Source organism: Trichoderma ghanense, assembly GCF_004382785.1.
Source record: "Trichoderma ghanense strain CCMA-1212 chromosome Unknown scaffold_8, whole genome shotgun sequence".
NCBI lineage: Eukaryota > Fungi > Ascomycota > Sordariomycetes > Hypocreales > Hypocreaceae > Trichoderma > Trichoderma ghanense.
Window position 1 is genome coordinate 1,027,993 of NW_027395671.1, and position 22,612 is coordinate 1,050,604.

At 52.6% G+C, this 22,612-nt stretch overlaps 8 protein-coding genes across 8 annotated transcripts; 2 read left to right on the forward strand and 6 right to left on the reverse strand.

Annotated features, from left to right (window-relative positions):
- Positions 1 to 120: 120 nt before the first annotated feature.
- Positions 121 to 4,273, reverse strand: CCMA1212_006954 (Ankyrin repeat domain-containing protein 50; the record flags this gene model as incomplete). Its single annotated transcript, XM_073704142.1, has 5 exons — positions 121 to 2,885; positions 2,941 to 3,160; positions 3,213 to 3,497; positions 3,558 to 3,855; positions 3,915 to 4,273. 5 exons carry the CDS (start codon positions 4,271 to 4,273, stop codon positions 121 to 123), a joined length of 3,927 nt encoding a protein of 1,308 aa, XP_073557343.1.
- On the forward strand, positions 3,534 to 3,773 carry CCMA1212_006955 (uncharacterized protein; the record flags this gene model as incomplete). Its single annotated transcript, XM_073704143.1, has 1 exon — positions 3,534 to 3,773. The coding sequence occupies one exon, from the start codon at positions 3,534 to 3,536 to the stop codon at positions 3,771 to 3,773; it is 240 nt and encodes a 79-aa protein (XP_073557344.1).
- Positions 4,274 to 5,111: 838 nt separating the features above from the next.
- On the reverse strand, positions 5,112 to 6,691 carry CCMA1212_006956 (Bifunctional solanapyrone synthase; the record flags this gene model as incomplete). Its single annotated transcript, XM_073704144.1, has 3 exons — positions 5,112 to 5,580; positions 5,647 to 6,145; positions 6,202 to 6,691. The coding sequence occupies 3 exons, from the start codon at positions 6,689 to 6,691 to the stop codon at positions 5,112 to 5,114; spliced, it is 1,458 nt and encodes a 485-aa protein (XP_073557345.1).
- A 1,050-nt stretch (positions 6,692 to 7,741) lies between these two features.
- On the reverse strand, positions 7,742 to 8,692 carry CCMA1212_006957 (uncharacterized protein; the record flags this gene model as incomplete). The annotated part of the gene is made up of 1 exon (XM_073704145.1): positions 7,742 to 8,692. One exon carries the CDS (start codon positions 8,690 to 8,692, stop codon positions 7,742 to 7,744), a length of 951 nt encoding a protein of 316 aa, XP_073557346.1.
- An 819-nt stretch (positions 8,693 to 9,511) lies between these two features.
- CCMA1212_006958 (Short chain dehydrogenase andI) lies at positions 9,512 to 10,485 on the forward strand (the record flags this gene model as incomplete). Its single annotated transcript, XM_073704146.1, has 2 exons — positions 9,512 to 10,217; positions 10,277 to 10,485. 2 exons carry the CDS (start codon positions 9,512 to 9,514, stop codon positions 10,483 to 10,485), a joined length of 915 nt encoding a protein of 304 aa, XP_073557349.1.
- Positions 10,486 to 11,126: 641 nt separating this feature from the next.
- CCMA1212_006959 (uncharacterized protein) lies at positions 11,127 to 12,047 on the reverse strand (the record flags this gene model as incomplete). The annotated part of the gene is made up of 1 exon (XM_073704147.1): positions 11,127 to 12,047. The coding sequence occupies one exon, from the start codon at positions 12,045 to 12,047 to the stop codon at positions 11,127 to 11,129; it is 921 nt and encodes a 306-aa protein (XP_073557350.1).
- Positions 12,048 to 14,133: 2,086 nt separating this feature from the next.
- Positions 14,134 to 20,061, reverse strand: CCMA1212_006960 (Non-reducing polyketide synthase aptA; the record flags this gene model as incomplete). Its single annotated transcript, XM_073704148.1, has 6 exons — positions 14,134 to 15,429; positions 15,495 to 17,573; positions 17,641 to 17,970; positions 18,032 to 18,394; positions 18,461 to 19,628; positions 19,685 to 20,061. 6 exons carry the CDS (start codon positions 20,059 to 20,061, stop codon positions 14,134 to 14,136), a joined length of 5,613 nt encoding a protein of 1,870 aa, XP_073557416.1.
- Positions 20,062 to 20,786: 725 nt separating this feature from the next.
- On the reverse strand, positions 20,787 to 21,898 carry CCMA1212_006961 (Lactamase-like protein; the record flags this gene model as incomplete). Its single annotated transcript, XM_073704149.1, has 2 exons — positions 20,787 to 21,581; positions 21,677 to 21,898. 2 exons carry the CDS (start codon positions 21,896 to 21,898, stop codon positions 20,787 to 20,789), a joined length of 1,017 nt encoding a protein of 338 aa, XP_073557420.1.
- Positions 21,899 to 22,612: the final 714 nt, after the last annotated feature.

The following is a 22,612-nucleotide window of genomic DNA, read 5'->3' on the forward strand; positions in this document are numbered from 1 at the left end:
ATTCCTCAGCATTGGCGATGCCGCCGGCTTCTTGAGACTACTGGGAGATCTTGGGTTTCAGTCACTGTTTGGCTCATGATTCCTCAATATGGCTCTGGTAACAGCGTCTGGTCGACTCATTCATAGAGGCGGCCCAGGAGGAGGTATGGAATGTGCCTTCAGAAGCTCAACTACACCTTGATGCCCGTATCTCGTGGCTAACGAAAGAGCCGTCTCGCCGTACTCATTCTCAACATCAACTTCGGCATTTCTCTCCAGCAACAGTCTGACGACGGCTTCGTGCCCTCGCCGAGCAGCCCGTACCAGTGGCGTCCGGCCGTCGCTTTCCTTGACATTGACCGCGGCACCTTTGTTAAGCAAGAGGGCAACGACACCCTCGTGCCCATTTGCCGCAGCCAACAATAGAGGCGTCTGATCAAAGAGGCTCTTCGAGTCCACTTCAACCCCCTCGTCCAGTAGAAGGGCCACCACAGCCTCGCGCCCATTCGCCGCTGCCCATGACAGCGGTGTACGATATTGGTTGTCTTTTGAATCAATTTCAGCACCCCTACTATAGAGGAGCTTGACCATGGCATCGTGGGCGTTCGCCGCTGCCCATGAAAGCGCCGTCCGGCCTGCTCCATCTCTTGAATCTACTCCGACCCCTCTATCAAGCAAGATATGAACCACGGTTTCATGCCCATTCGCTGCGGCTAACGATAGTGGTGTCCGTCCTTCCTTGTCCTTGATATCGGCTTCAGCCTGTCCTATGTCGAGCAAAAGCCTAACAACAGCCACATGCCCTCTGTAAGCAGCGTAGCATAGCGGTGTCTGACCCTGGCTGTCTTTAGCATCAACCACGACTTGCTCCGGGGCCAACAAGAGCTTGACCACAGCTTCGTGCCCGTTCTCCGCAGCGAATGATAAAGGGGTCTGGCCGAACTTGTCTTTGACATTGACGTCGGCCCGTTCTGTGTCCAGAAGCAGCTTAACGACAGCGTCGTGCCCATTCTCTGCAGCCCATGAGAGCGGTGTATGGTAATGGCTGTCCCTTGAGTTGACCTTTACTTCTCCTGTGCCGAGTAGCAGTTTCACAATAGCCTCGCGCCCATTCTCTGCAGCCCAAGACAGCGGCGTCTGCGCATAGCAATCACTCGCATCAATCTCGGCCCTCCCGGTATCAAGCAGGAGCTCGACTATAGACTCGTGGCCAGATTCTGCAGCCCACGATAGCGGTGTTCGTTCGTCCTCATCTTGCAAATCAACGTTTGCGGTGATTTGATGGGCATCTTGCAGAATTGCAGACAATGCTCCTGGAATGCCGTACCTTGCTGCAACCTGCACAAGATTCGTCTTTCTCGGTTGGCGGTCATGTCCATTTGTGACGACCAAGTTCAGAACATGCGCCCACCTATTCAAAAGGCTGTTTGAAGGCCAGTGAAGCAATTGGAGGAGGTCGTGTTGAGAGACACCCAGCCTATTGCTTTCATGCGCGTGCGTCGTCCATGCAGTGACAGCATAGCAGATGAAGGGAAACAGAGCTTCCTTTTCGTGGCCATTGTCGCTTCTTGACCGGCCGATTTCTTCCATGGAAAAGTAGCGTATGCATGTCCTGGACAGCGAGAAATGCGCTCTTCCAATGGCTTCATCGACTGTTGCCGAGCTGCTGTCCAGGGCTAGCAGGCCTTTGTCGACGAAGAAGTCCTTGACGGACTGATGGATGAACTGCACGATGGATGTTTCCGATGAGGTTACAGACTCAGCCAGCCCGCAGCTCAGAGATATAACTCGCCTTTCCATATCCTCATCGGTCCCGTAATCCTCCTCGCTCCCGCACTCTGCTAAAAATTCTTGCTGGCAATCAGCGTTGATGGCCAGAGCCCAGTACACCTCCACCAGTGACAAAGGCTTCACAGCAAAGCAGAGCCATTGGATGAGTCTCAAAGAAGCTGCCTTGTCCTCCATCCTCTGGATATGGTCCATGTATAGGCTGTCCATATCCGGAGGAATAGAGCAAATCTCATCCCGAATCTTCCCCCAACTCGCACGCTGCCGCTCGAGGCGGAGAACACGCTCCAACACAAGTCGAGCCCACATGAAGACACCCGACGCGCGGGCGGTGATCAAGTCTGCAATGGAAGATGCGTCGCGGACAGAGGTCTCTGAAAGCTTTTGCCGCACGTAAGCGGAAACATCATGGCCGTTCTCATATTCGACGCATATCTCAAATGCGCCCTCTAGGTCTGGCGGTATCGGATAGTGGCGGCAGCTGAAGCAGATGTGAATGCCCTGAGCTGCAGTGGATGAGACGCTGTCCAGCAGAGACTTGAACTTCATCGCCAGGTCGACCGCATCTGCTTCGCCACACTCGTCCAGGGCGTCGACAAATAACCAGATCGGGCGAATCTCGACAATTCTAGGAAGCGAAGCCTCGAGGAAATGCCACAACTCTTCCGGATGCCACTGCCACGCTTCAGGCGGAGCGCCCATCTCTCTCAGTTTCTCCTGATAGCTGTCGACGAGGTTTGACAGCGCTTCAGGAATCTGTTTGAGGATCTGATGAAGAAGCGACCGGAACAAACCTAGCGGTGTTCTTTGAAGAGCATCACCACGGCCGTGAAAGAAGAAAGATAGCACGAGGTCGCCGTCCCTGGCGCTGGGCATATCTCGTTGCTTGCTCAAGGCGTATTTGAGGAGCGTGGATTTGCCCGCCCCCGGCTTCCCCTTTATCCATAGTAGACCTCGATGAGATGTGGCCCAGCTCCTACATGTCTGGTGCTTCAGTAGCCACTCGCACGTCCCTTTCACAGCGCGGTCGATGTCGTTGCCGCGGCTCTGCATTTGCTCAAAGGCGAGCGATTTCAGGCAATCCCGTTCTGACCGTGATAGATTCGGCGGTATAGGACCTGTAGATTCTTTAGTATTACAAACTCGCCCAACTTGAGTCTTCGCTTTACATACTTCTTCGCATCAGGATTGCACGCCTAGCGAGACTTTCGAGTCGGCCAAGGACCTTGTCGTATTCGGGGTCTTGGTCCGCAAACTTGACCATTTCAGAGTGTGTACGATAGATGGCGCAGGTATGCTCGGGTCCGTTCTCCCACGGCCTGCAATGAGTGGCTGACGCTTTCGATACAAGAACGGCTGGTTCTCCTGTCATACTCCATCTGCCCTCATCATCCTGTTATAGCCCATTATTAGCAGATTTCGGCAACTGGATGTTGGAAACACACCTTTACCGCGGTTGGTGACATCCGTGTTTCGTAGAATGAAATGATCTCAGTCTCCCCCTGGCCTCCCAAAGCTTGTGTGAAATCACGCTGCTGAGTGCTGAGGACCTGCGAGCTATAGGATCCCAGGGACTCCAGCAGGAATCGGTTTGGTCCGTCCCCAGCCATGGGAATAAGCGAACCAATATCCATGCCATCATGAGGGACACCAAAGAAGGCAATGCCACAGACTGCGCGTCTTAACTTCTTGTCCAGCTCATCGCGTGAGTTGTTAAGAGCAATGAGCAGCTAGGGTGATGTGAGATGAGACTGTCATATATGGTGATGGTCTATGGTGAGCGGACGTACCTGTTTGACGACCAGTCCGCCCAAGCTATGAGCAATGAATACCAAGGGCTTGAACGTGCCGTCAAATGCGAGCGTTCGAAGCGTGGAATGAAGCGCGGTCCCAAGGTCTTCCAGGTTCTGAAAGCTGTCGCTGTTTGGAAGACTGGACTCATAACCATATATCATGACGCGGGCGATAATATTGCCATTCTCGTCGCTCAGGGCATATGGGAGTGAGTCTCTCAGCCACATGTAGTCTCCGTTTCGCTCTTTAAACGATCCGAATGCGTGTCCGCTGAGGCCAGATATAGCAATGATGCTTCGACACGTCAAATCACTGTTCGTCCATCGTGAAGGAGACCGACCACGTGCACTTACTCAACTTTGTGATCCTGTTGGGAGGGAGTAAAGAGGCTGGTGATGCTCAAAAAGCCATGATCAAGCGTCAGACTTCGGAACTCTCCGCCAGAAACAGGCAGGGGTATCTTTCGTGGCAGGCGGTTGGTGTTTTCGAACAGAACCGTAGCCGTCTGCGACCGCCCGTGAAACTCGACGGCCAAGGAGCGTACGGACGGTCGTGATGAAGAGTCTCTTTCTGTGAGAAAAGACTCCAGTCTATCCTTATCCCAGTCATTTGGTACGCCGCGTATGCGATACGTTGGTGCTTTCTTTGGCGTAGGTTCATTGCCGCCGCTTGGAGATTGTTCCCACCATTGCGACCACCAGCTTGAGCTCATAGTAGTCAAGTGAATAGCTGATAGCAGAGAGTTTCCCGTCGAACTTTACGATGAACATGTGATGGGAGACGGCGCTTCGCTGCATATGAACAGGCCTACAGATGTTGTGACAGCAATCTTTCTGCCTGAGAGCACAGCCAGTTTGTTTAGGCCAATGGAAGTTCTTCTCAACCTCTGAGTGGTCGACTATCTTGGTGAGATGTGCGGGGAGCTGTAGGCCAATCTTATGCCGAGGCTGCACACACTCATCTGGGAAGTCTGCAGCTAGAACGTAAGCCCGGTTTTGAACACCATCGATGCTTATTTCTGCGCAGTGGTTTTCAGGTCGATAACCGCGTGGGAGATTCCTACCATCCTCGACGTCTCCTCAAAATAAAGGGGCATCAAACTGCTCAGCGCCGGTTTACATTCGCCAACTAAGTCCAGAGGGTGAGAAAATATAAGATGGCCGAGAAATTTCGTAGGTGATGTACGCGCATTGGAGTCATGTTCAAACTGGCGCCGAATCCATAAGGCAGCTTGATAATCGGAGAGGTGGTTGGGTAAAAGGGAGGCAGGCCATCTCATCGCATGTCTCTCGGAGGTTTGTACTAAGACTGATGGTAAGATTAATCTTGCAAGCCAACCCAAATTCTTGGAAACCTTTGATGAGCTAGGTGGTCTAGAAACCCTCATGATCTTGAACACAAGAGAAAAACTCTTTTCAACGCAAATATTGTTATAATTACATACATCTCTAGCGTCTATAACAGAAGTGAATACACCCTCTCTAAGCTACACAGCTATTCCACCAAAATTGAAATAATGATAACAAGGCGTATCAAGATGACGATCGCCCTCATTTCTTAAACAGCTTGTAGCCGCCAGGGGATCTAGTCTGGAACACGCCCTTTGGATCGTACTTCTTGCTGACGGCCTGCAGCTTTGCCAGATTGCCGGCACCCCAGGTGCTCAGCACATTCTGCGAAATGTCGGCATAGTTGAGGTAGATGAAATCGACAAGATATTTACTCGACTGCAACAGTGCGCGCTGCTGCTTCACAATGTCGTTGATGACAGACTCAACCAAGTCATCGTCGGATGCATTATTGTAGGCGGCCGTCATGTCGATGAGCACGTAGTCGGTTTTTCCAGGGGTCAGACCAAACATGTTGGTGCCGTTAGTGACTGGCTGAGGTTGGAAGAGGAACTCGATGAAGAGCCCCTCGACCTTGGAGAGAGCTGTGATGCGTTTCTCCCAGATTTGGATCAGCTGCAGGTAGACCTCAGCAGGGGGGTTGTTGAACGTGAAGGTAAGTTGATAGGACCTGGATCATTGACCATGATTAGAATTCGACGACAGCTACTTGTACGTATGAAATCAGTGTTCTTACCGGCCGGTGGTTGCTGGAAGCTCCTCTCCAAACTTCTCCACGACTTTGTCAACAGTGGCAAGCTCCGACACGCCGCCCTGGTTAGGAATCGCAGTGAAGGCATCGAAGACCTTTGGATTGGCGACATCCTCGATATACCACAGGGCATTGGAAACACCAAAGCCTTGGTTCGTGTAGTAGACGAATAGCCCCATCATGGCGGCGGGGTCGTAGTTGGCAGGCTTCATGAAGTTGCTGAAGGCGTTGGCATTGGCCGACAACACACTGTCCGTGTAGTTGTAGCTCAGATCGCTGTACCACATGTCTCCCATGGGAAAGGCAGCAAGATCAAAACGAGTGATGATGCCAAAATTGTTTGATCCGCCCTTGAGCGCAAGCCAAAGGTCGGAATTGGAGCTTTGGGTGGCATAGACGACTTTTCCGCTCGCGAGAACCACTTCATAGCCGTAGACGTTATCACAGCTGAAGCCATATTTGCGAGACAGGAATGTGATGCCACCTAGATCTTAGTTAGCCTCCGCGGACAATAGGAGAGGATGTAAACTGGATACTTACCACCAGTGACGAAGCCACCTGCTCCAATGCCTGGAACTCGGCCTCCCATAACAGTTAGGTTGTAGGGCACAAGCTGGGGATAGATGTCACTAAAGACCGCTCCAGCTCCGAGACGAGCAATCTTGTGGTCATCGCTCAGCTCCAAGCTGTTCATGGCGCGCATATCGACGGTAATGCCGCCGTCGACATTTGCGGCACCAGGCCAGAGGGTGTGGCCACCACCTCTCACAGCAAACTGAGTGCTTCCGCTCGAAGTCACCAGCTTGATGAACCGAACTACCTCAGAGGTGCTGGTAGGCCTGAAGATGCAACCGGGGTTCAGGTCGCGTTCTTGGCCGCTGTAATACGACGAGATGGAAGCATTGTATGTGGTACTGTCCGGGTAAGAGACGCGGCCGGGGATTTTGGCATCGAGAGTCTTGCATGTCTGGAGAGCGGATGTAGACGCAGTTGCCACTGCGGCGAGTAGAGAGAGAACGAAGGGATACATTGTGTGGATTCAAAGCTTCAAAGATGGCTTCGTCACAAAGTTCTCCCAAGAAAATGCACCACAAAGGGCAAGAAAAAGACGAAAAGAGAGACCGGTGGCCTGTCAAGCCTTTGTCAGTTGAAGGATAGGAGAGGCTTTAAGCGTTGTGCCTGGCACACCGGATTTCTTTTGATTCATAGCCAAGTCTATATATGTTGTTTTATTGTTTCGTGTGTACAGCTGTCCGACCCAGCCATTGCCGATACTGAGGCTGTCACGGATTCAAGGGATGCTTCGCCTCCAAAGGATGCCTTCTCCACGATCCCAGTAGACACGACTAACACAGCTACAGAGCTTCGGGATCGGTTTTCGCAATAATCAGTGCCGTTGGGGGCGCTCTTGCTCGTTCCGGTTGACGAATATTGAAAAGGGGTCGGATATCGGCATGGCCAACCTACGATACGGACTCCGAAAAGATCTTACAACGATGTTAAGGCGCAGCGTGGCCCTTCTATGTAATGGGGATGCCGAGATACAATATGCAGTGAAGACTCTTTACGCCAATCCTGAATCCCAGCGGTTCCTTGGTGGTTGAGGCTATTCCGCCCATGACATGTAAGCGACAGGGATTCTCGGATCCCGATAACATCTCAATCTTCGGCAGATAGTGCTTATGCTGATCACCTATACTTGGCAAAAAGGATTGAAGGATCCAGGGGAGCTGAAAAAACTACGCCTAGCTTGATCGAAGACCCCTGCCAAGTGTTTGTTGGATTGATGGGGTGTTGCGTGGAGTATCAGACACAACATCACATGTCAATATTGATGAAGGAATCCTTCTTCGTGGAGATCCATCTTTTGCCTATCCGTCAGACGTCGTCAGCAGCATCGTTCTTGAGAGACACGTACGAAGTGTACCCAGCGACGACGGGAGTAATTGCTTGTTCTATCATGCGGATTAATTTGGAGGTATGGCACATGAGTGGGTAGAGTGTAGCTATGATGTACGAGCGAAAACGATTGCTGGTCTAATGTTTCCATGTCTACCATTGCCACTTCACACCTTCATCTCTATGTCGACCCGCGAGCATATCGCTGGCCACTATTCTCCTCATGATGCTCCTGAGAGTCATCGCGTAGCTTGACCAACTCCCGCCGAACCGCCGCTAGCTGCGTATTCAGAAAGGCATCCATCCTTATATGCACCGCACTGTACATCGGATGGCCTCTTGGCTCGCTGGTAGTTGCGACAGATTGCTCCGTGTTCCAAGAAATGTCCCCGACCAGATCTTCCAGCTCCTGCAGTCTACTCGCGACAACTTGGCCAATGAGGCTCGCCTCAAGGCGGCTTTCCAAGCACTGGTCGCCAATGAAGAATGACCTCCGCGACATCTCGACCCTCTCCGCTAGCCGGACACCACTGTCCATGCTCGTGCCACCGCAGCGGCTGCTATACGTGTCGATGATGCGCCAGTACCAGGCGATGGCCTCAGCACACATGACGGTCACCAGAAGCTGCAGCTGCGGGCTTGCGTAGCAGGGGCATCGGAGAAAGTCGCGGACAGACCGTAGGGCTTCGTAGTTGGTGGATAGGACAGAGTCGACGGCCCGGGACAATGGCCGCTCTCCGTTCTGGCCGCCCATGCCGAGACCGAGGAGACAGGACGGAGAGCAGGAATGCATTGACTTGAGCAGCCCTGTGGCCAAACTAAGGCAGAGACCCTGAGGGTTTCGGCACTTGTGAATCTCCGAAGGCGTCGCTCTCGGTTGTGATGGGTTGTCCGAGATCTCCGCTGTCGACGGAGGACCAAGCTCGGTAGTTGATCTGGGCGTGATGGAGAAGACGTCGTTGAGCCACTTGGGTGACAGGTCTTTGCTCTCAAAGTTGAACGCGTCGAGGTCAGGAGGCGTCAGGAGGTCTGCAACGGACGTAACAAAGCTCTCGACATCCAAGAAGTCATCCATCGATGCGTCTGGAGGCGGCAGAGAGGCTCCATGTTCGTATGCGTTCGCGGTGTCCATTGGGGGCGGTATGACAAGATCTGTTTGACTATTGTTTGATGAAAGGGATGAGGTATATCCACGTAGTATCGGCATAGGGACAACGCATTCAACGTACGACGAGATTGATGCTATATACGTAGACGTGACCGTAGGCCCAATCATGATGACTTCTTCATCCCGTCCTCATACATCATAGTCCTCTTACAGCAAACGCTCACTTCTCAAGATAGTGGCGAGCCTACCAGCTGAGACATTGCCGACGTCCACGTCGCCAGTGCCAATCCTCTCTTCCCGCAATGCCTCTCAGCCGTCTTCGAAGGCGCAGCTGCTGGCTCGCTTCCCCCCCGTCAGCCTCTAATCCATGGGTGCGCCTAAATACGCGGAGGACGACAAAGGATCCCCCCTCATTCTGATTGGGGGCTGCGGGCAATTTTCCTCGTGGGAACATGCATGGGCCAACGCACATTTGAGGGCTGTTCCACTCACGTACGACCAACACACTTGAAGGATCCTTTGGCAGCACTAACGCGATGTAACTGCAGCGTCGGCCATTCCTCCGAATATTACATCACACACAGTGTCTCGGACGGTTGATCCTTTCTTTGATATGTTGGCTGTGCAAAAGCAGGCGTACAGCTGTTGCGTTGTTTAGTTATAAAGGTGAGGAGAATGAGTCAAATGTTCCCAAGGTCGGAGCATCTTCACTTCCATACTTCAATATCACAAAGTTTCCTCCAAGACTTGGACTCCTCTCTTCGCTTCCAAAACAGTCGCCTTTCACGCATTCATACGCCTCGTACACTAAACTCTCCCGACTAAAAGACACGGCTCTACACAATGGCACCGCCACCGCTCTCCTACACCAAGGTGACGCACTCAACCAGCTACCCTGCCATCTCTCCTAGCTCGCCTGCCTTGTCAACTAATGGCAAGGTCGTCCTGATCACCGGTGCCTCTGGCGGTATTGGTCGTGCCACCGCCGCCTCCTACGCCGTCTCGGGGCCGCGAGCTCTCATTCTTCTTGGACGCCGCTCTGATGCCTTGGCCGAGACTGCGGCTCTGGTGCAGTCCAAGAACGCCGGCGTTGCGGTGCAGACTCACACTGTCGAGCTCTGCGACGCACCAGCCGTCCGCGACGTCTTCAACAATGTGGCGGCCGAATTTGGCGGCATCGACATTGTGATTCACGCCGCTGGTGTTCTGGCTCCGGTTGTTCCTCTTGTGGAGGCAGATCCCACCACTTTCCTCGATGGCTACAAGACGACCGTCGTGGGAACGCTGGTGGTGGCACAGGCTGCCGTCTTGGCCAACAAGGAAAAGGAGTTCACCCTGATCAATCTCACCACTGCCGGCATCCTGTTCCCTCCTTTCCCCGGCATGGGTGCCTACGTGAGCAGCAAGATGGCGGCTGTCAAGCTCCTCCAATCCTTCGCTGCCGAGAACCCGCAAGTGCGCCTTCACAACGTGCACCCCGGATTCCTCGACACTGCCATGTCCGCGCAGTTGTCCAAGACGACCAAGCTGCCCTTTGATTACGACGACAGTAAGTACAATAACCACAAGTTTACAACCGTAACGTGCTAATTCTGTTCTCTTCTTTAGTCTCTCTTCCCGCTGACTTCCTCGTCTGGATTGCTTCACCCGAGGCAAAGTTCCTCAATGGCAAGCTTGTCTTCTCTGCTTGGGACGTTGATGAGCTCAAGAGCCGCGAGAAGGAGATTGTCGGTGGTCAGCCTGGGACTGGTGAGCTGTGGCTCAGCTTCCAGGGGTTCCCGCGATACATTGGGGGCAACCTTCTGCCTGGTGCTTGAGAGGCTTGCCTGAACGGGCTCGGCTATTTACTCTCGATGAATGATTATGCCGATTGGCTATGAGTTTATGATCAAAGATGCTGGGAGATTGCGGGAACAGAGAGAATCTAGATAGCACTGCAATATTAACTTTTCTGGCAAACCACTCCGTTCATTCATCTTGACATCAATGAACAGTCCTGGCAGTTGCTATAATCGTGGACAAGATAGTTTCTGTCACATACGACCATATCCATTAGAGTATACGGGATCCCGTCCGCTCTCCCAGAGTCAAGCTAATGAGAGGCAGATTAGTAGTCAGGTGGGTGACCACTGGCGAACACCGGCTGTTGTATGTTTTTGTCTTTTTGCTTCCATGGCATCCGTTGTTGTTTTATGTTATAGTACTCGTTGCTTTGCTCGAAATATGTTGCTGTCCAAAGTGAGTAGCGGGGGGGGGATTGCCGCTGCGATCTCTGTGCCACATAAGGACCAATCACATGTAGGAGCCTACTGATATTGTTGATTATACATCTATTGCTACAGTCAAAATCTAAATGTCTATCGTAATCAAACAAAGTCAGCTGATACGCTTCTGTAAAAAAGCAATGTTCCTAGGCGTTGTTCCTTGCGTGTCTATAGTCTCTGGGCCCTCCTCCTCCTTAGAATACTAGGCTCTTCGCCGCTTGATGAGTGACGGTCTGCAATCTAAACCGAAGCAATGCTGCAATTGGCGCAACCAACCATGTTGTCTGCGTCCAGGCAGCGCCACCCTTTGGCTCTTGCGAGTATCTGTCCGTAAATTGTAGGATGACCTTGGCAATCTTTGCCAGCTGCTCGACTCCCTGGCCGTCGTTGTTTGAAGATGACGGTCTATGCCAAGGGGAGAGATCTTTCTCTGGGCTAGGCGTAGGTGTTGTCCTTGTCGATGCCTCTTGGCTTGGTGCACTTTGGAGAACGTGGCAGTGATGTACCGTGTCCATGAGAGAGATACATCCGCATGCCACGAGGAGTGCTACCCCAGGCTGCTCTGAGCATGGACATACGAGTATTGTCAAGAGCCTCTGGCACGCATCGGTTGTTGCTGAGCTGACGGATGTATGATTCGCTCTTCGTCTGGCGATATCCAGTTGCTCCAAGATATTTATGGCAATTCTGGCACAGTCGCCGCTCCCGGTATCTTGATAAGGGGCTTGACGGGATGGTGTTTCAGTTGTTTGCTGCTGCTGCTGCTGTTGTTGTTGTTGTTGCTGCTGCTGTTGACTTCTCTGATCATGTCTTGTTGATTTCATGCAGAGAAATGATGTGTTGTCGAGGTCCATCTCGCGGCTCTTGTTGCTTTCTCCCACAGACTGCAGCGTGCTGTCAACTGACATGTTTAAGCACTGCTGCTGGCTCTTCTCCCTCACTCGATGCGGCCGGCCGGCTCGTCGGGCTGGACTGTAGGAACATGGCTGGTTGAGACTTGCGCAACGAGCGCAGGTTGGCTTTTGCTTGTTGCAGCGCAGCTTGGACGCTGAACACAGATCGCACGAGTCTTTGAGTTTGCGAGCCGGGTTGTGTGTGCCGTAGGAGGATGCCATGTTCGATCAGAATACAGGCAACGCCCTCAACCAGAATTGGGTCGTCAGTGGTCTAGAGCTTCGCTTTTGGGCTTGTATAGTATGGTCAGCCCGAAAGACTCAGATACTCGACTCAATCGCAGTGTAACGCTGTTATACTATAACACTTGTAGAGGTTGTCCCTAGAGGCTCAAGGCTCACCGTGTGAATTACACAAGGAATGCGACATAACCAAGGAAAGAGGCTGCGACTCCCCCCCCTAATCTGCGTTCCATCGGCTGGCGGATCCGTAGGAATGGCTGAAACTACAGCCAATGCCAATATGGATTCGACGTTGCATCTAAGCCCAGCTTATGGCTGAGGGTCAGGGTTCTTTTCCGCATGCGGGCCAGGATCCGGCTCCTACTGGGGGTGCCCACGACGGCGTGTAAGAGCGTATGTGAGCCGAGAAGGAACCTTGGTATGCGCCTCGCATCAAATACCAATCGAAGCGAGCAACACAACTGGGCAGACTGCGCGCTTGCTTCTCGTAGGACTCGATGCTGACCCCGCACAATCCGGGTCTGACAGGCAGAAGTGAGGAGGATGGATGGACGAGAGGGAATGTAAGACGGCAGAAAGGAACCCGATTGCCGCGGCTTGGGGGAGTGCAGGCGGTTGACATAGCCATCAGGGTCATTTGCCTAACAGTTGACATATCAAACACTTAAAATAGAATTGTTGGGCTCGCGTTGTCGTTTTACCTTGTGGTATCTGAATCTGGTATCTATTGAGGGCATATTCTACGAAATGAACCCATTGATAGCTCATGCAGCTGCAGGTGCCGCTTATTCTTCATTTTCTCTGCATTAAACGCATAGCATAAGAAAGACATCTCCTGTCAAGAGACAACGTTTATGCAGTGAACAGCATGTACAAGTGTAGGGTAGTAGCATAGCTACCTAGATGCCCTTCCGATCAAACAACTTGGCGATCGGAGAATCACCGTCGACCCCGAGGATAAACGGAACTGTCGCGGCTGAATCTGCAACACGTTCCACTATTGACTGCCCCCCTGCTGCAATCTCGAGATACACGTGGGGTGGTGTTTGACGGAGATTGCATCTGGGAGAGAATAAATCGCTCTCGTTCTCCGGGCGCTGAACTTCGAGCATAGGTGATATATTGCGTACCATTCCGTCAAGAAGTCCCACACCAGCTGGCCTATATTCCACCGATGATAGCAGCTAGCCTCGCGCTGATGTGCCTGGTTCAGCAGGTCGCAGACAACTTAAAGGCTGCATCCAATCTGGTGTAATCTGCAATGCTACACCACCGGTCGGATCTGGCTGTACTTGTTCCCCAGATGTAACCCCCATTCGGCTGCTCTCCGTGCCGGGGCGCTTAATGGGAACCAAAGCAGAAAAGTCTCTTGGCCTCTACTGTATGTCTCAGGTTCTCGACCATTAAGCATGTGGGGATGATCTTCAGGTCTGCTGCAAGGCGATGATGGAAGTGGAAGAAACGGTCCATCTAGAAGCACTGTCTCGCGTGCTGTGTTGCCATCCCGCGGATATCCTTTGACGCGAGTCGACAGAGGGGTGGGATTCCGTTGAGCCTGGCTTCGAGATGGAGTTACATTATGAGACAACACTGTGTGCAGCCGGTAGAATCCATGATCTTGTGTATCGTCTCCAAGGACTGAGGCGCCCCATAGCATAAAGGTCTAGAACGGATGGCTACACCAGCCAACGGAGCATCGGGCCTATACGAGGGAGCTGAAAGCTGTTCCGCTTGATGGGTCTTCACGGCAATGTGCGGAATTGCATGAACTATCTCGTATAATCTCTCTATGTTGAAGTTCACCAGGGACTTTCGATTGAGTCCGGGGAGAAATTTCGCATTCTGATGCTTCACGTTAACGTTATGTATAGATTAGTACATCACCAAGCCTCGCGTTGGCCTTTGTCAGTGTATCTGTAGTCATTTCTCAACTTGCGTCTATAGGAAGCAGCTCTTTGCCAAAATCTTGAACACACTAAAGAAGACCTCTACCACTCTTCCTCACACAACTCCTTGCTATCCTTTGCTAAACAAGATCAACTGAAGAAAGCAACCGGAATGGAATCTATTTGCTCAGCCATTCCGACAACTCTTGCACAGTCGCACATTCGAGGAAGATCGACGCCTGGACCTCAATACCCAGCTCTGCACGCATCTTGCCCGACAGCGCCAGCGACATCAACGAATCCACGCCCAACTCTGCGAAAGCGGCATCACCAGACAAGTCTTCCAGCTCTAGCCCCGTCTCATCCGCAATGAGCTGCAGGCATGCGGCAACTTGAGGGTTCTGTCCGCCTTCTTTCGGTTTCTGCTGAGTTGCGGGTGGAGTTGTTGCAATAGGCTCTGTTACCTGTCTGGCGGCAACTGGCTCCTGATCTCGTGCATGATGAATAGCAGGACTGGGGCTAGGCGGCTTCGGGCTGACGGGCTCTTTGGGAGTGATACTGCGACTGGTATGAGCCGGAACAGAACCTTGAGTGCGACTCTTGCCGGTCTGACTCGAAGGAAACATGATGGGCATAAACGAACGCGGCACCCTCTTGAACTTGATACCCGCACACACTCCCACTACTGTTTCTCCCCGGAGCAGATAGATGTCGCCCGCATAAGCACCGAGTTCGCCGTCGACAGGAAACATGCGGACATAGTTGCGATAAGCAACGCCCGGCTCAAGCTTCTCAGCAAGACGGAAATGACGCCACCCAGGCGTGATCCAGAAAAAGTCGCGTGAAGACGCGGCTGCTTCTCCCGTCCCTTGGACGCCAAAGGCATTCATGACGAAGCCAGCAAGCTGAAAGGTGCTGTCGATCCAGTGAGGCGGCGTATGCCAGGTTCCATGGCGATCGACATCCAGCATGACGTCTGCAGCAGCCTCCTGTGTCTCCTCGGCCAGAGCTACACGCTGCATTCCACGGTATCGCGAGCTATAGTCGACCACGTTTGCGAAGAGTTGGTATACGGCCCCTTGCGAGAGGCTGCTGACTCTGCTGGCGTTTGACGCATCGTCCCCTGCTGCTTTCCACAGGGCATCGGCGCGGGAGGCAACTAGATGTGAAGCCATTTGCCACTCAGCTTTCCAGGTCTGCACGTCTTCGTAGCAAACTGTCGCCGTGGCGAATGGCTTCTCCGTCTTGCGAGTCCCGTCGGAGGTGGCTGTGTACAAGGTGATGCGAGTTTGCCTTGCCGGCAAGTCTAAAACTCCTTCAGCTTGGATGAACTGCTCCGAAGACGCCTTGTCGCTTAAGCCTTGGCCCTCGAGGACTTCCATATCTCGAACGTCCATGTACGGCTCGTCGTCTTCTTGTACCATGTGTTTGTATAGGTACTCGCCGATAGTGAGAGTGAGATCCGCCCATATGCTCTGCGAAAGGGGCGATTAGCAATCTCATTGGGATGACAAAGGGAGAAGAAAGACAGTTGACTTACCCCAGTAACTACACTTCTTCCATTAATCTTATGCCCGGTGGCTGCTCCAGCAAGATCGGGGTGGTTCAAATTGGACAGGACCGTCATCCGACCGACAGAGTCATCAAATTCTTGAGAGATGATGTTCTGTGCAGACGAGGTGAAGAATGGCGGAGGCGCTGGCTCCTTTTGTTGGTCGCTCTTTGGTTGTCCAGCATGCGCCTTATCCAAGGTCCATGTGCCCTCGTACTGGATCCAGTAGTTCTTTTGATTCCATTGATACGGTTCGAGATGAACAAGGCGAAGGGACTTTTCACATGCAGCAAAGTACTCGTTCCACGCAACAGGCAGCCCCAAGCAGTGCAGCGATGCCAGGGTTCCTGTCAAGGTAGACAGCGTGTCGTCTCCTTGCCTCAGTGATGCAAAGGTCTGTGCGGTTCCCCTCTGGTAGTGATTGCGCGTGAAGGAAGTACACACAGGATGAGGTCCAATATCAATCCAAACAGCATTGTCATCGACCAAGCCATCGACACGAACAGCATCAAGTGCTTTGACAAAGTCGACAGGCTCACGCGTCGCACGGCGCAGATATGTCTCGTTGATGATCTCGCCCTGGGATATGCACTGTCCGAGAAGTGGTGAGACAACCGGGACCGCGGGGGCTTTGAAAGCGACGCGGCGAGCTGCGTCTTCATACTCTTCCAGTATAGGCTCCAGCTGAGCAGAATGGAAAGCAAAAGGAATATCAAGTAAGACGCACTTGAGGCCGGCACCTTGAAGCATGTCTTGCAGAGCAACGATATCTGCTCGCAGGCCGCTGACGACGATATCTGTGACTCCGTTGATGCACGATACTTCGTAGCAATATTCTTTGCCGCTCTCCTTGCACAACTCGGCGATGCGGTCAGCTGAAGCACCGCGGACTGACAACATGCCATGGCTTCCGGGCTCGCAGGCGGCCAGCATGAGTTTGGCCCGCTTGCCTACCAGATATAGGGCATCCGCTACAGACAAGGCGCCGGCTGCGACAAAGGCGGCATACTCCCCGAGGCTGTGGCCGATGACGACGTCGGGCTTGATGCCCAGGAGTCCCCAATACTGTACCAAGGCAATCTGCATGACCACCATGGCGAGTTGAATGACAAGCGGACTCTCAACCGTCACTGTCGACGAGACTGAGCTGGCACCGTCATTTGAGGCAGCATTTTCGTCACCATCTTCGCTGGCGGCGCTGGAGCAGCTTTGCGATGTCGTAATGCTTGCTAAGTCGCCAATGATGGCAGGGAGTACGGAAGGAAATCCTAGCTGGCGAACGACCCGATCGATCTGGAGGACCTGGTCACGGAACGAGGGTGCAGATTGGAACAACCGTGCAGCAGCGCCTTGATAGAAGCATCCTTGACCAGAGAAGGCGAACACAACTGTCTTCCTTTTGGCTGCGGAAACGTGCTTTGCGTGAGTATCGACGTTTTCAGAGGCAGCCTCAAGGAACTTGCGAAGCTGGGCAGTGCTGGAGACAGACGTAGCAATGCGGATGTGGTGATGGATCCTTCGCGCACACGTCGTATAAGACAGGTCCTTCAGTCTCGCCTCTGGATGAGCATCAAGATGACGAATCAGAGCGCTGATGTTGCCCCGAAGCGAAGCCTTGCTCTTGGCCGAGATGCAAACCACCTGACAAGCTGTTGCTTCTGGCAGAGCGTCGTCAGCTTCTCCCTGGTTGAGTGACAACGGCGCGTCTTCCAGCAAGAGGGTCGTGTTTCCACCATGAGCACCAAAGCTGTTGACGATAGAGTAACGCTTCTTCCCATTGGGCTTTGGAAGCCAGGGGCGATTTTCAGAAAGGATGCCCGCATTTCGGTTCGCCAAGTGTTGGGCCACGACGGGGTTCATCGTCGATTTGATGCCGATGTGACGCGGGATCATGCCATGTTGATACATCAGAAGAACCTTCATTAGAGAAGCAATTCCTGCTGCAGCTTCACCGTGTCCGATATTTGATTTGACTGCGCCTAGATAAAGACGCTGCTCAGAGCGTTGACGACTGCCCAGGGGGGCAAAGAAGTTGAGGACTGATTCTGACTCGACAGCATCTCCGACCTAAGCAACAAGTCAGCCTGGAGGGTTCCCGACAAACAATGGCAGCAAAAGAGATAGATAGACCAACCTGAGTTCCGGTGCCGTGAAGTTCGACATAACTAACGTCCAGAGGGTTGATGCCTGCCTTGTCCATCACCTGGCGGTAGTTGTCCTTTTGCGCGCCAGCATGTGGTTGAGTTATGGAAATGCTCTCTGCTGACTGATTCGTTGAGCCCGACACAACCGTCGCCAGGATGTTGTCATTATCGGCAATAGCATCGTCCAGTCGCTTGATGACCACAGAACCAATTCCGTCTGCTCGGCAGTAGCCATCAGCTCCCGAATCCCACACTTTGCACTGGCCCGTCTTGGACAAGAAGTGCCCCTTGCTCAGCATGCAGTAGATGTCGGGATTGGTCTATCAGAAGTAGCGTAAATCAGCATGCATCTTCCATCTCATTTTCTGCTTCACCACTTACAATAACATTGAGGCCTCCCGCAACGACAGTATCAGCATCACCAGCCCAAAGTGCAGAACAAGCCGCATGGACCGCAGCCAAGCCACTCGAGCACGCCGTATCAACGTTGATGCTGGGCCCCTGGAAGTTGAAGAAGTAATTGATGCGACCATTGCCAAATGCACGCTCAGTGCCGGGAATGCCGTAGGTGCCAATCTTTTGGCTTGCGTTCACTTCACGGTAGTCGTCGCTGGCTTGGCCGTAGTAGGTTCCTACTCGGGATACGTGAGAGGAGGGCGTTCGATTGGGGACGAAGCCGGCCATCTCCAGCGCCTCGTAGGCAGTAACAAGTGCTAACCGTTGCATGGGATCCGTCTGTTCAGCCTGTTATGTGCCAGTATTGTTAGATCAATAGCCAAAACACCAAGACCGGGGTTTGCATCTACTTACCTCGCGCGGAGACATGTTGAAGAAACCAGCATCAAAGTGTCCGGGATTGTGTACAAAGTTGCCAAACTTCGTTCCAACATCATTCTCCATCTCTCCACTGGGATCGAAATGCGCGTCGACATCAAATCTGTCTGCTGGAACGATCGAAAGGGTATCGACGCCGTTCATCAAGAGCTCCCAGAATTGCTCAGGACTGTCAGCGCCTCCCGGCATCCGGCATGACATGCCAACGATAGCCAGCTTGGAGTTCTGTGGCAGGCTTGAGTTTCCATGAGGCTGATCAGAAGTACTCTCGTCTTCCGTTGCCCAGTGAACGAGGTCTTGTCGTGAGATATTGGCGGGTAACAGCCTCTTGGCCACGTCGGAGATGATTGTGTCCGAGATGAGCGACGTCCGATAATGCAGGATTTGGAATGACAACGGCCCCAGCTCCTGTTGATGCGAAAGCTGCATTGCAGCACCCTCAGCAATCTTGTCGAAATATAGCGGTTTCGTAAGAGCTTCCGTGCAGATGGCTTCTATCAGGTGGTACGCATCAGCCGCCGAGAAGGGGGCTCCTGTGTTTGGCGACAGCAGCGGCAGCTGAACCGGACGAGAGCCCCAGCTCTCCCATACCTCCGCAGTCTCGAGGATAGAACGGACATCTTCAAGGTCATACACGTTGGGAACATGGCAAAGACCTCCCGAGATGGGCAACGGGGAGTGGCGAGACGAGCCAAGCACCTTCGATTGGCGGAAGAGCTGCTCAAGCCGAGCCGGAGGACCAGTGACGCCTACTGAGGCCTGGTCGACGTGGCTGATGCTGACCTGGGCCAGGCGGGACGCCTTGGGATCGGTGTCCGTCGGTTCATCTTGGCCATTGAAGCGGTCCAGTTCTGCCCGCACGGCTTCAGCCGGAACGCCGATCACGACATACGCCCAGCTCACAGACGAAGCCGTCTTTGTACGTTCAGTAGGCTCAAGTAGCTGGGAGACTCTGCCCACATGGACGCAGAATGAGAAGGCGATGCGGACGCTTTCCACTCCGTAGTAGACGAGGTCTACGAGAGAACTTGAGACGGCTACTGCTGCAGCTGAGAAGAGGCCGACGCTGATTCCGGCGAGACAGGTTGTGCCGATGGTGTCTTTTGTCCCCAGTGTGTAAGGAAGATCATGTGCTTCATAATGGCTGATGCTTCGTCAGTTCGGCTGTCGAGGTAGATTAGTCACAGATCAAAGACTTACCCAATCAGCACAGCAATCTCATAGATGCAGAGAAAAGCACCCTCCCATGTCCCGCACAAAGCGCTCTCCTTGAGTTTCTCCCAGTGTGATGCCAGTGTGATAATATCGCTAAACGGGGGAACCTGGTCACGCAGCGGCCGCGGCAGCTTTTGGACCTCTTTTCTCAGCACATAGGCGCTCTCTTGCAGAAAGCGGGCGAGCTGAGAGTATCGAGGCAGTTTAGCATATCTATGGAGTCTCCGTATCAAGTCTTTGACATCGCCACTGGGGAATTCGTGACTGAACAGTATGAATCTGGAGGTACATTCTGCCTCGACGTTGATCTCTGACAGGCTGGCGTTGGATTCTGAGGGGGCCGAGATGGTGGGTTTGTTCATTGTGTATGCAGTCAACGTTTCGTGTTTGGTGAATGAACGTAGGTCCTGGGTAGATAATATCGAACTCGGTGAATGAGAGTTGGTTCTGAGTAGATAATATCGAAAGGTAGGGCTCTATATGATGAGCCCCTCAGAGGTAAAGGAAGACTTAGCAAGGCACCAGATGAGTGTCCAGTCAAGGGATAAGATAGGCTATTAAGTGCAACGCCTTTCCAATGATGTGGAGTTGTAGTTGGAGTGATTCGATTGCCTTATTCACGTTCCAACGACACATAGCCACTCAAAGTTCGGAGCATGGTGTGGAGAATCTGTCAGTGAGGATTGCTTATCCGCAGGAGGCGACCAGTTGAAGCTTGAAACGCCGCCCCGAAGACAGCAGTCTGTTACACTGAGCTTTTCCACAGCCTCATACGTGCTCGGAACCCGAGTCGGCGGATTCTGCTGCTATCCTACGGGTCCTCCGGAAGTTCACTACTGAGGGCTATAGTGCTTTAATGAGGTCAGACTCAAACGGCGTATTCGGAGCTTATTGACCGCATACACTTGATCTTGGCGTTGAGTCTGATGAAGTTGAGATGCTGGTGCTACTCTCTGGTTACACTACATCAAGAGGATGACGGAGGTTGTTGACCGTCCGCATCTCAAGTCAATGTTTGAAGGGCAATGCTGTTACGGGAAACGGTGCTAATCAGTCAAAAGTGGTAGAGTATGTATTTACAAATACACTAATACGTTGAGCCCTTGACGAACCAATGCCTCGTCCTGTCAGGTCCTACCAGCTTAGAACTGACCCTGCCGTGATCCGCCAACATGAACAGCACCTGATTTAGTAGAGGCTTCAAGGCTGATTCAAAGGTGGCCGGATCTTTGGACACATCTCCGTATAGACGTAGACTGATGTCAGTCGTCGATAGGCCTTTTGCCGTTCCCATCTCATAGCCGTCCTCATCGTCGCCACTACCAGAGTCGCTTCCGCTATAACTACTTCCGCCTCTACTACTACTGCTCTCGGATGAAGCTTCTTCGAGCAATGCTGCGTAGACTTGCCGTTCTCTGGAGTCTCGCTGCGAGATGTAAGTCGCCATCTTTCGTGGCAGATTGCGTATCACATCCCCATGGCCAGGATAGCCAATCGCGCATCCCAAACTTGCCATCAGACGGAGACTCTTTGTGTACTCTCCCAGGCACTCGGCTACACTGTAGCCGTGGCCCAATACGTTGTCTCCCGTGAATAACGCATTCTCCTCCTCTAACACAAAGCAGGTATGATCTGCTGTGTGCCCGGGTGTCAACACCGCTCGTATAGTTGCGCCCTGGGTTTGAAATATCTGCCCATTCGCGACGGGCTTCTGGCCTTTGCTGGGATTGTGCTTGTGCACTGATATGCTGGGGTCGTGGGCGAGGAGATCTGCCACTCCGCCTGTGTGGTCCGCGTGCCAGTGGGTTAGAAGCACATGAGATATTGATACGTCGTGATCTTCGAGGTAGCGGGTCACATTTACGGCCCATTGAGGGAATCCCTATTAGAATCAGTGTCAGTTAAAAAGCACTCAGGATCGAAGATGCAGCATCAATGTGGTGGGTTGATGCAGGTCCAAGAGCGAGAATGGCTTACCTCTCCAGTGTCAATAAGAATCCTAGTATTTCCAGTCCCTATCAAATAGGTATTTGTCCCTTGAAGTTGCATGTCTCCAGGGTTGCCGCCCAGAAATCGCACAACGCTGGGAGATACATTCTCAGCATCCGCCAGTTCAGGCAACCTGGTTCGCTGAGTGGAGAGGTATTCCGTCCAGAAGCCAGACGAGTAAAACCCTTTGGGCTTGGTGCTTGAGGCCATTTTGGCGATGAAATTGAATAGTTTTTCTTTTTTCTTTCAAAGGAATGAGTAAGGAGAAAGTGTTCGCTATGTCGATGAGACGTACAAGTGTGAAGGACGCCGAATCTCAGGGTAGGTGTGTAAGTGAGCACATGCGATGTACAACTTATTGTTCCTCAAATGTCCGTCCAGCCAGAGACTTGGCAATCCTTCAGAAGATGGAAAACCAACGTATATTCATTGGCCGCAAAGGCACCTCGTCCTCCCAGGCTTTGGAAAGGAAGTAGCCGTCTAATCACGATGACGTTGGCTTATCATTGGGATCAATGGCCGTCTGAGGATTCTCCTAGCTTACCTGTCCACATCACTCAAGACGCGAATGGCGCAGTCCGGTAGAATATCCGCCCAGTGTTTCCATTCCATGTCTGTTTGGAGCCGAGAATGTGTGGCTATTCATTTCCTGTCAGATTTTACCGCGTATGGGCAATTTTTGGGGTTGCCCAGCGCCCCAGTCGCTGATCGGATTCCGAGAAGTAAGCAGGCAGGCAGGGATGTCAGATAGCTGAAGATTGATTAACCTCCCGAAATCCTTCCGACAGGATGTGGGATTCAGTTGCACTACTGGAGGACGGGAAGACACTGGCGAGGCTGACGGAAGTTGCAGCTCGTCGGAATCCAGAAGGAATCCTATGCATCAATCATGGAGAGACGGCAGATGGAAGCCATCGCCACCTT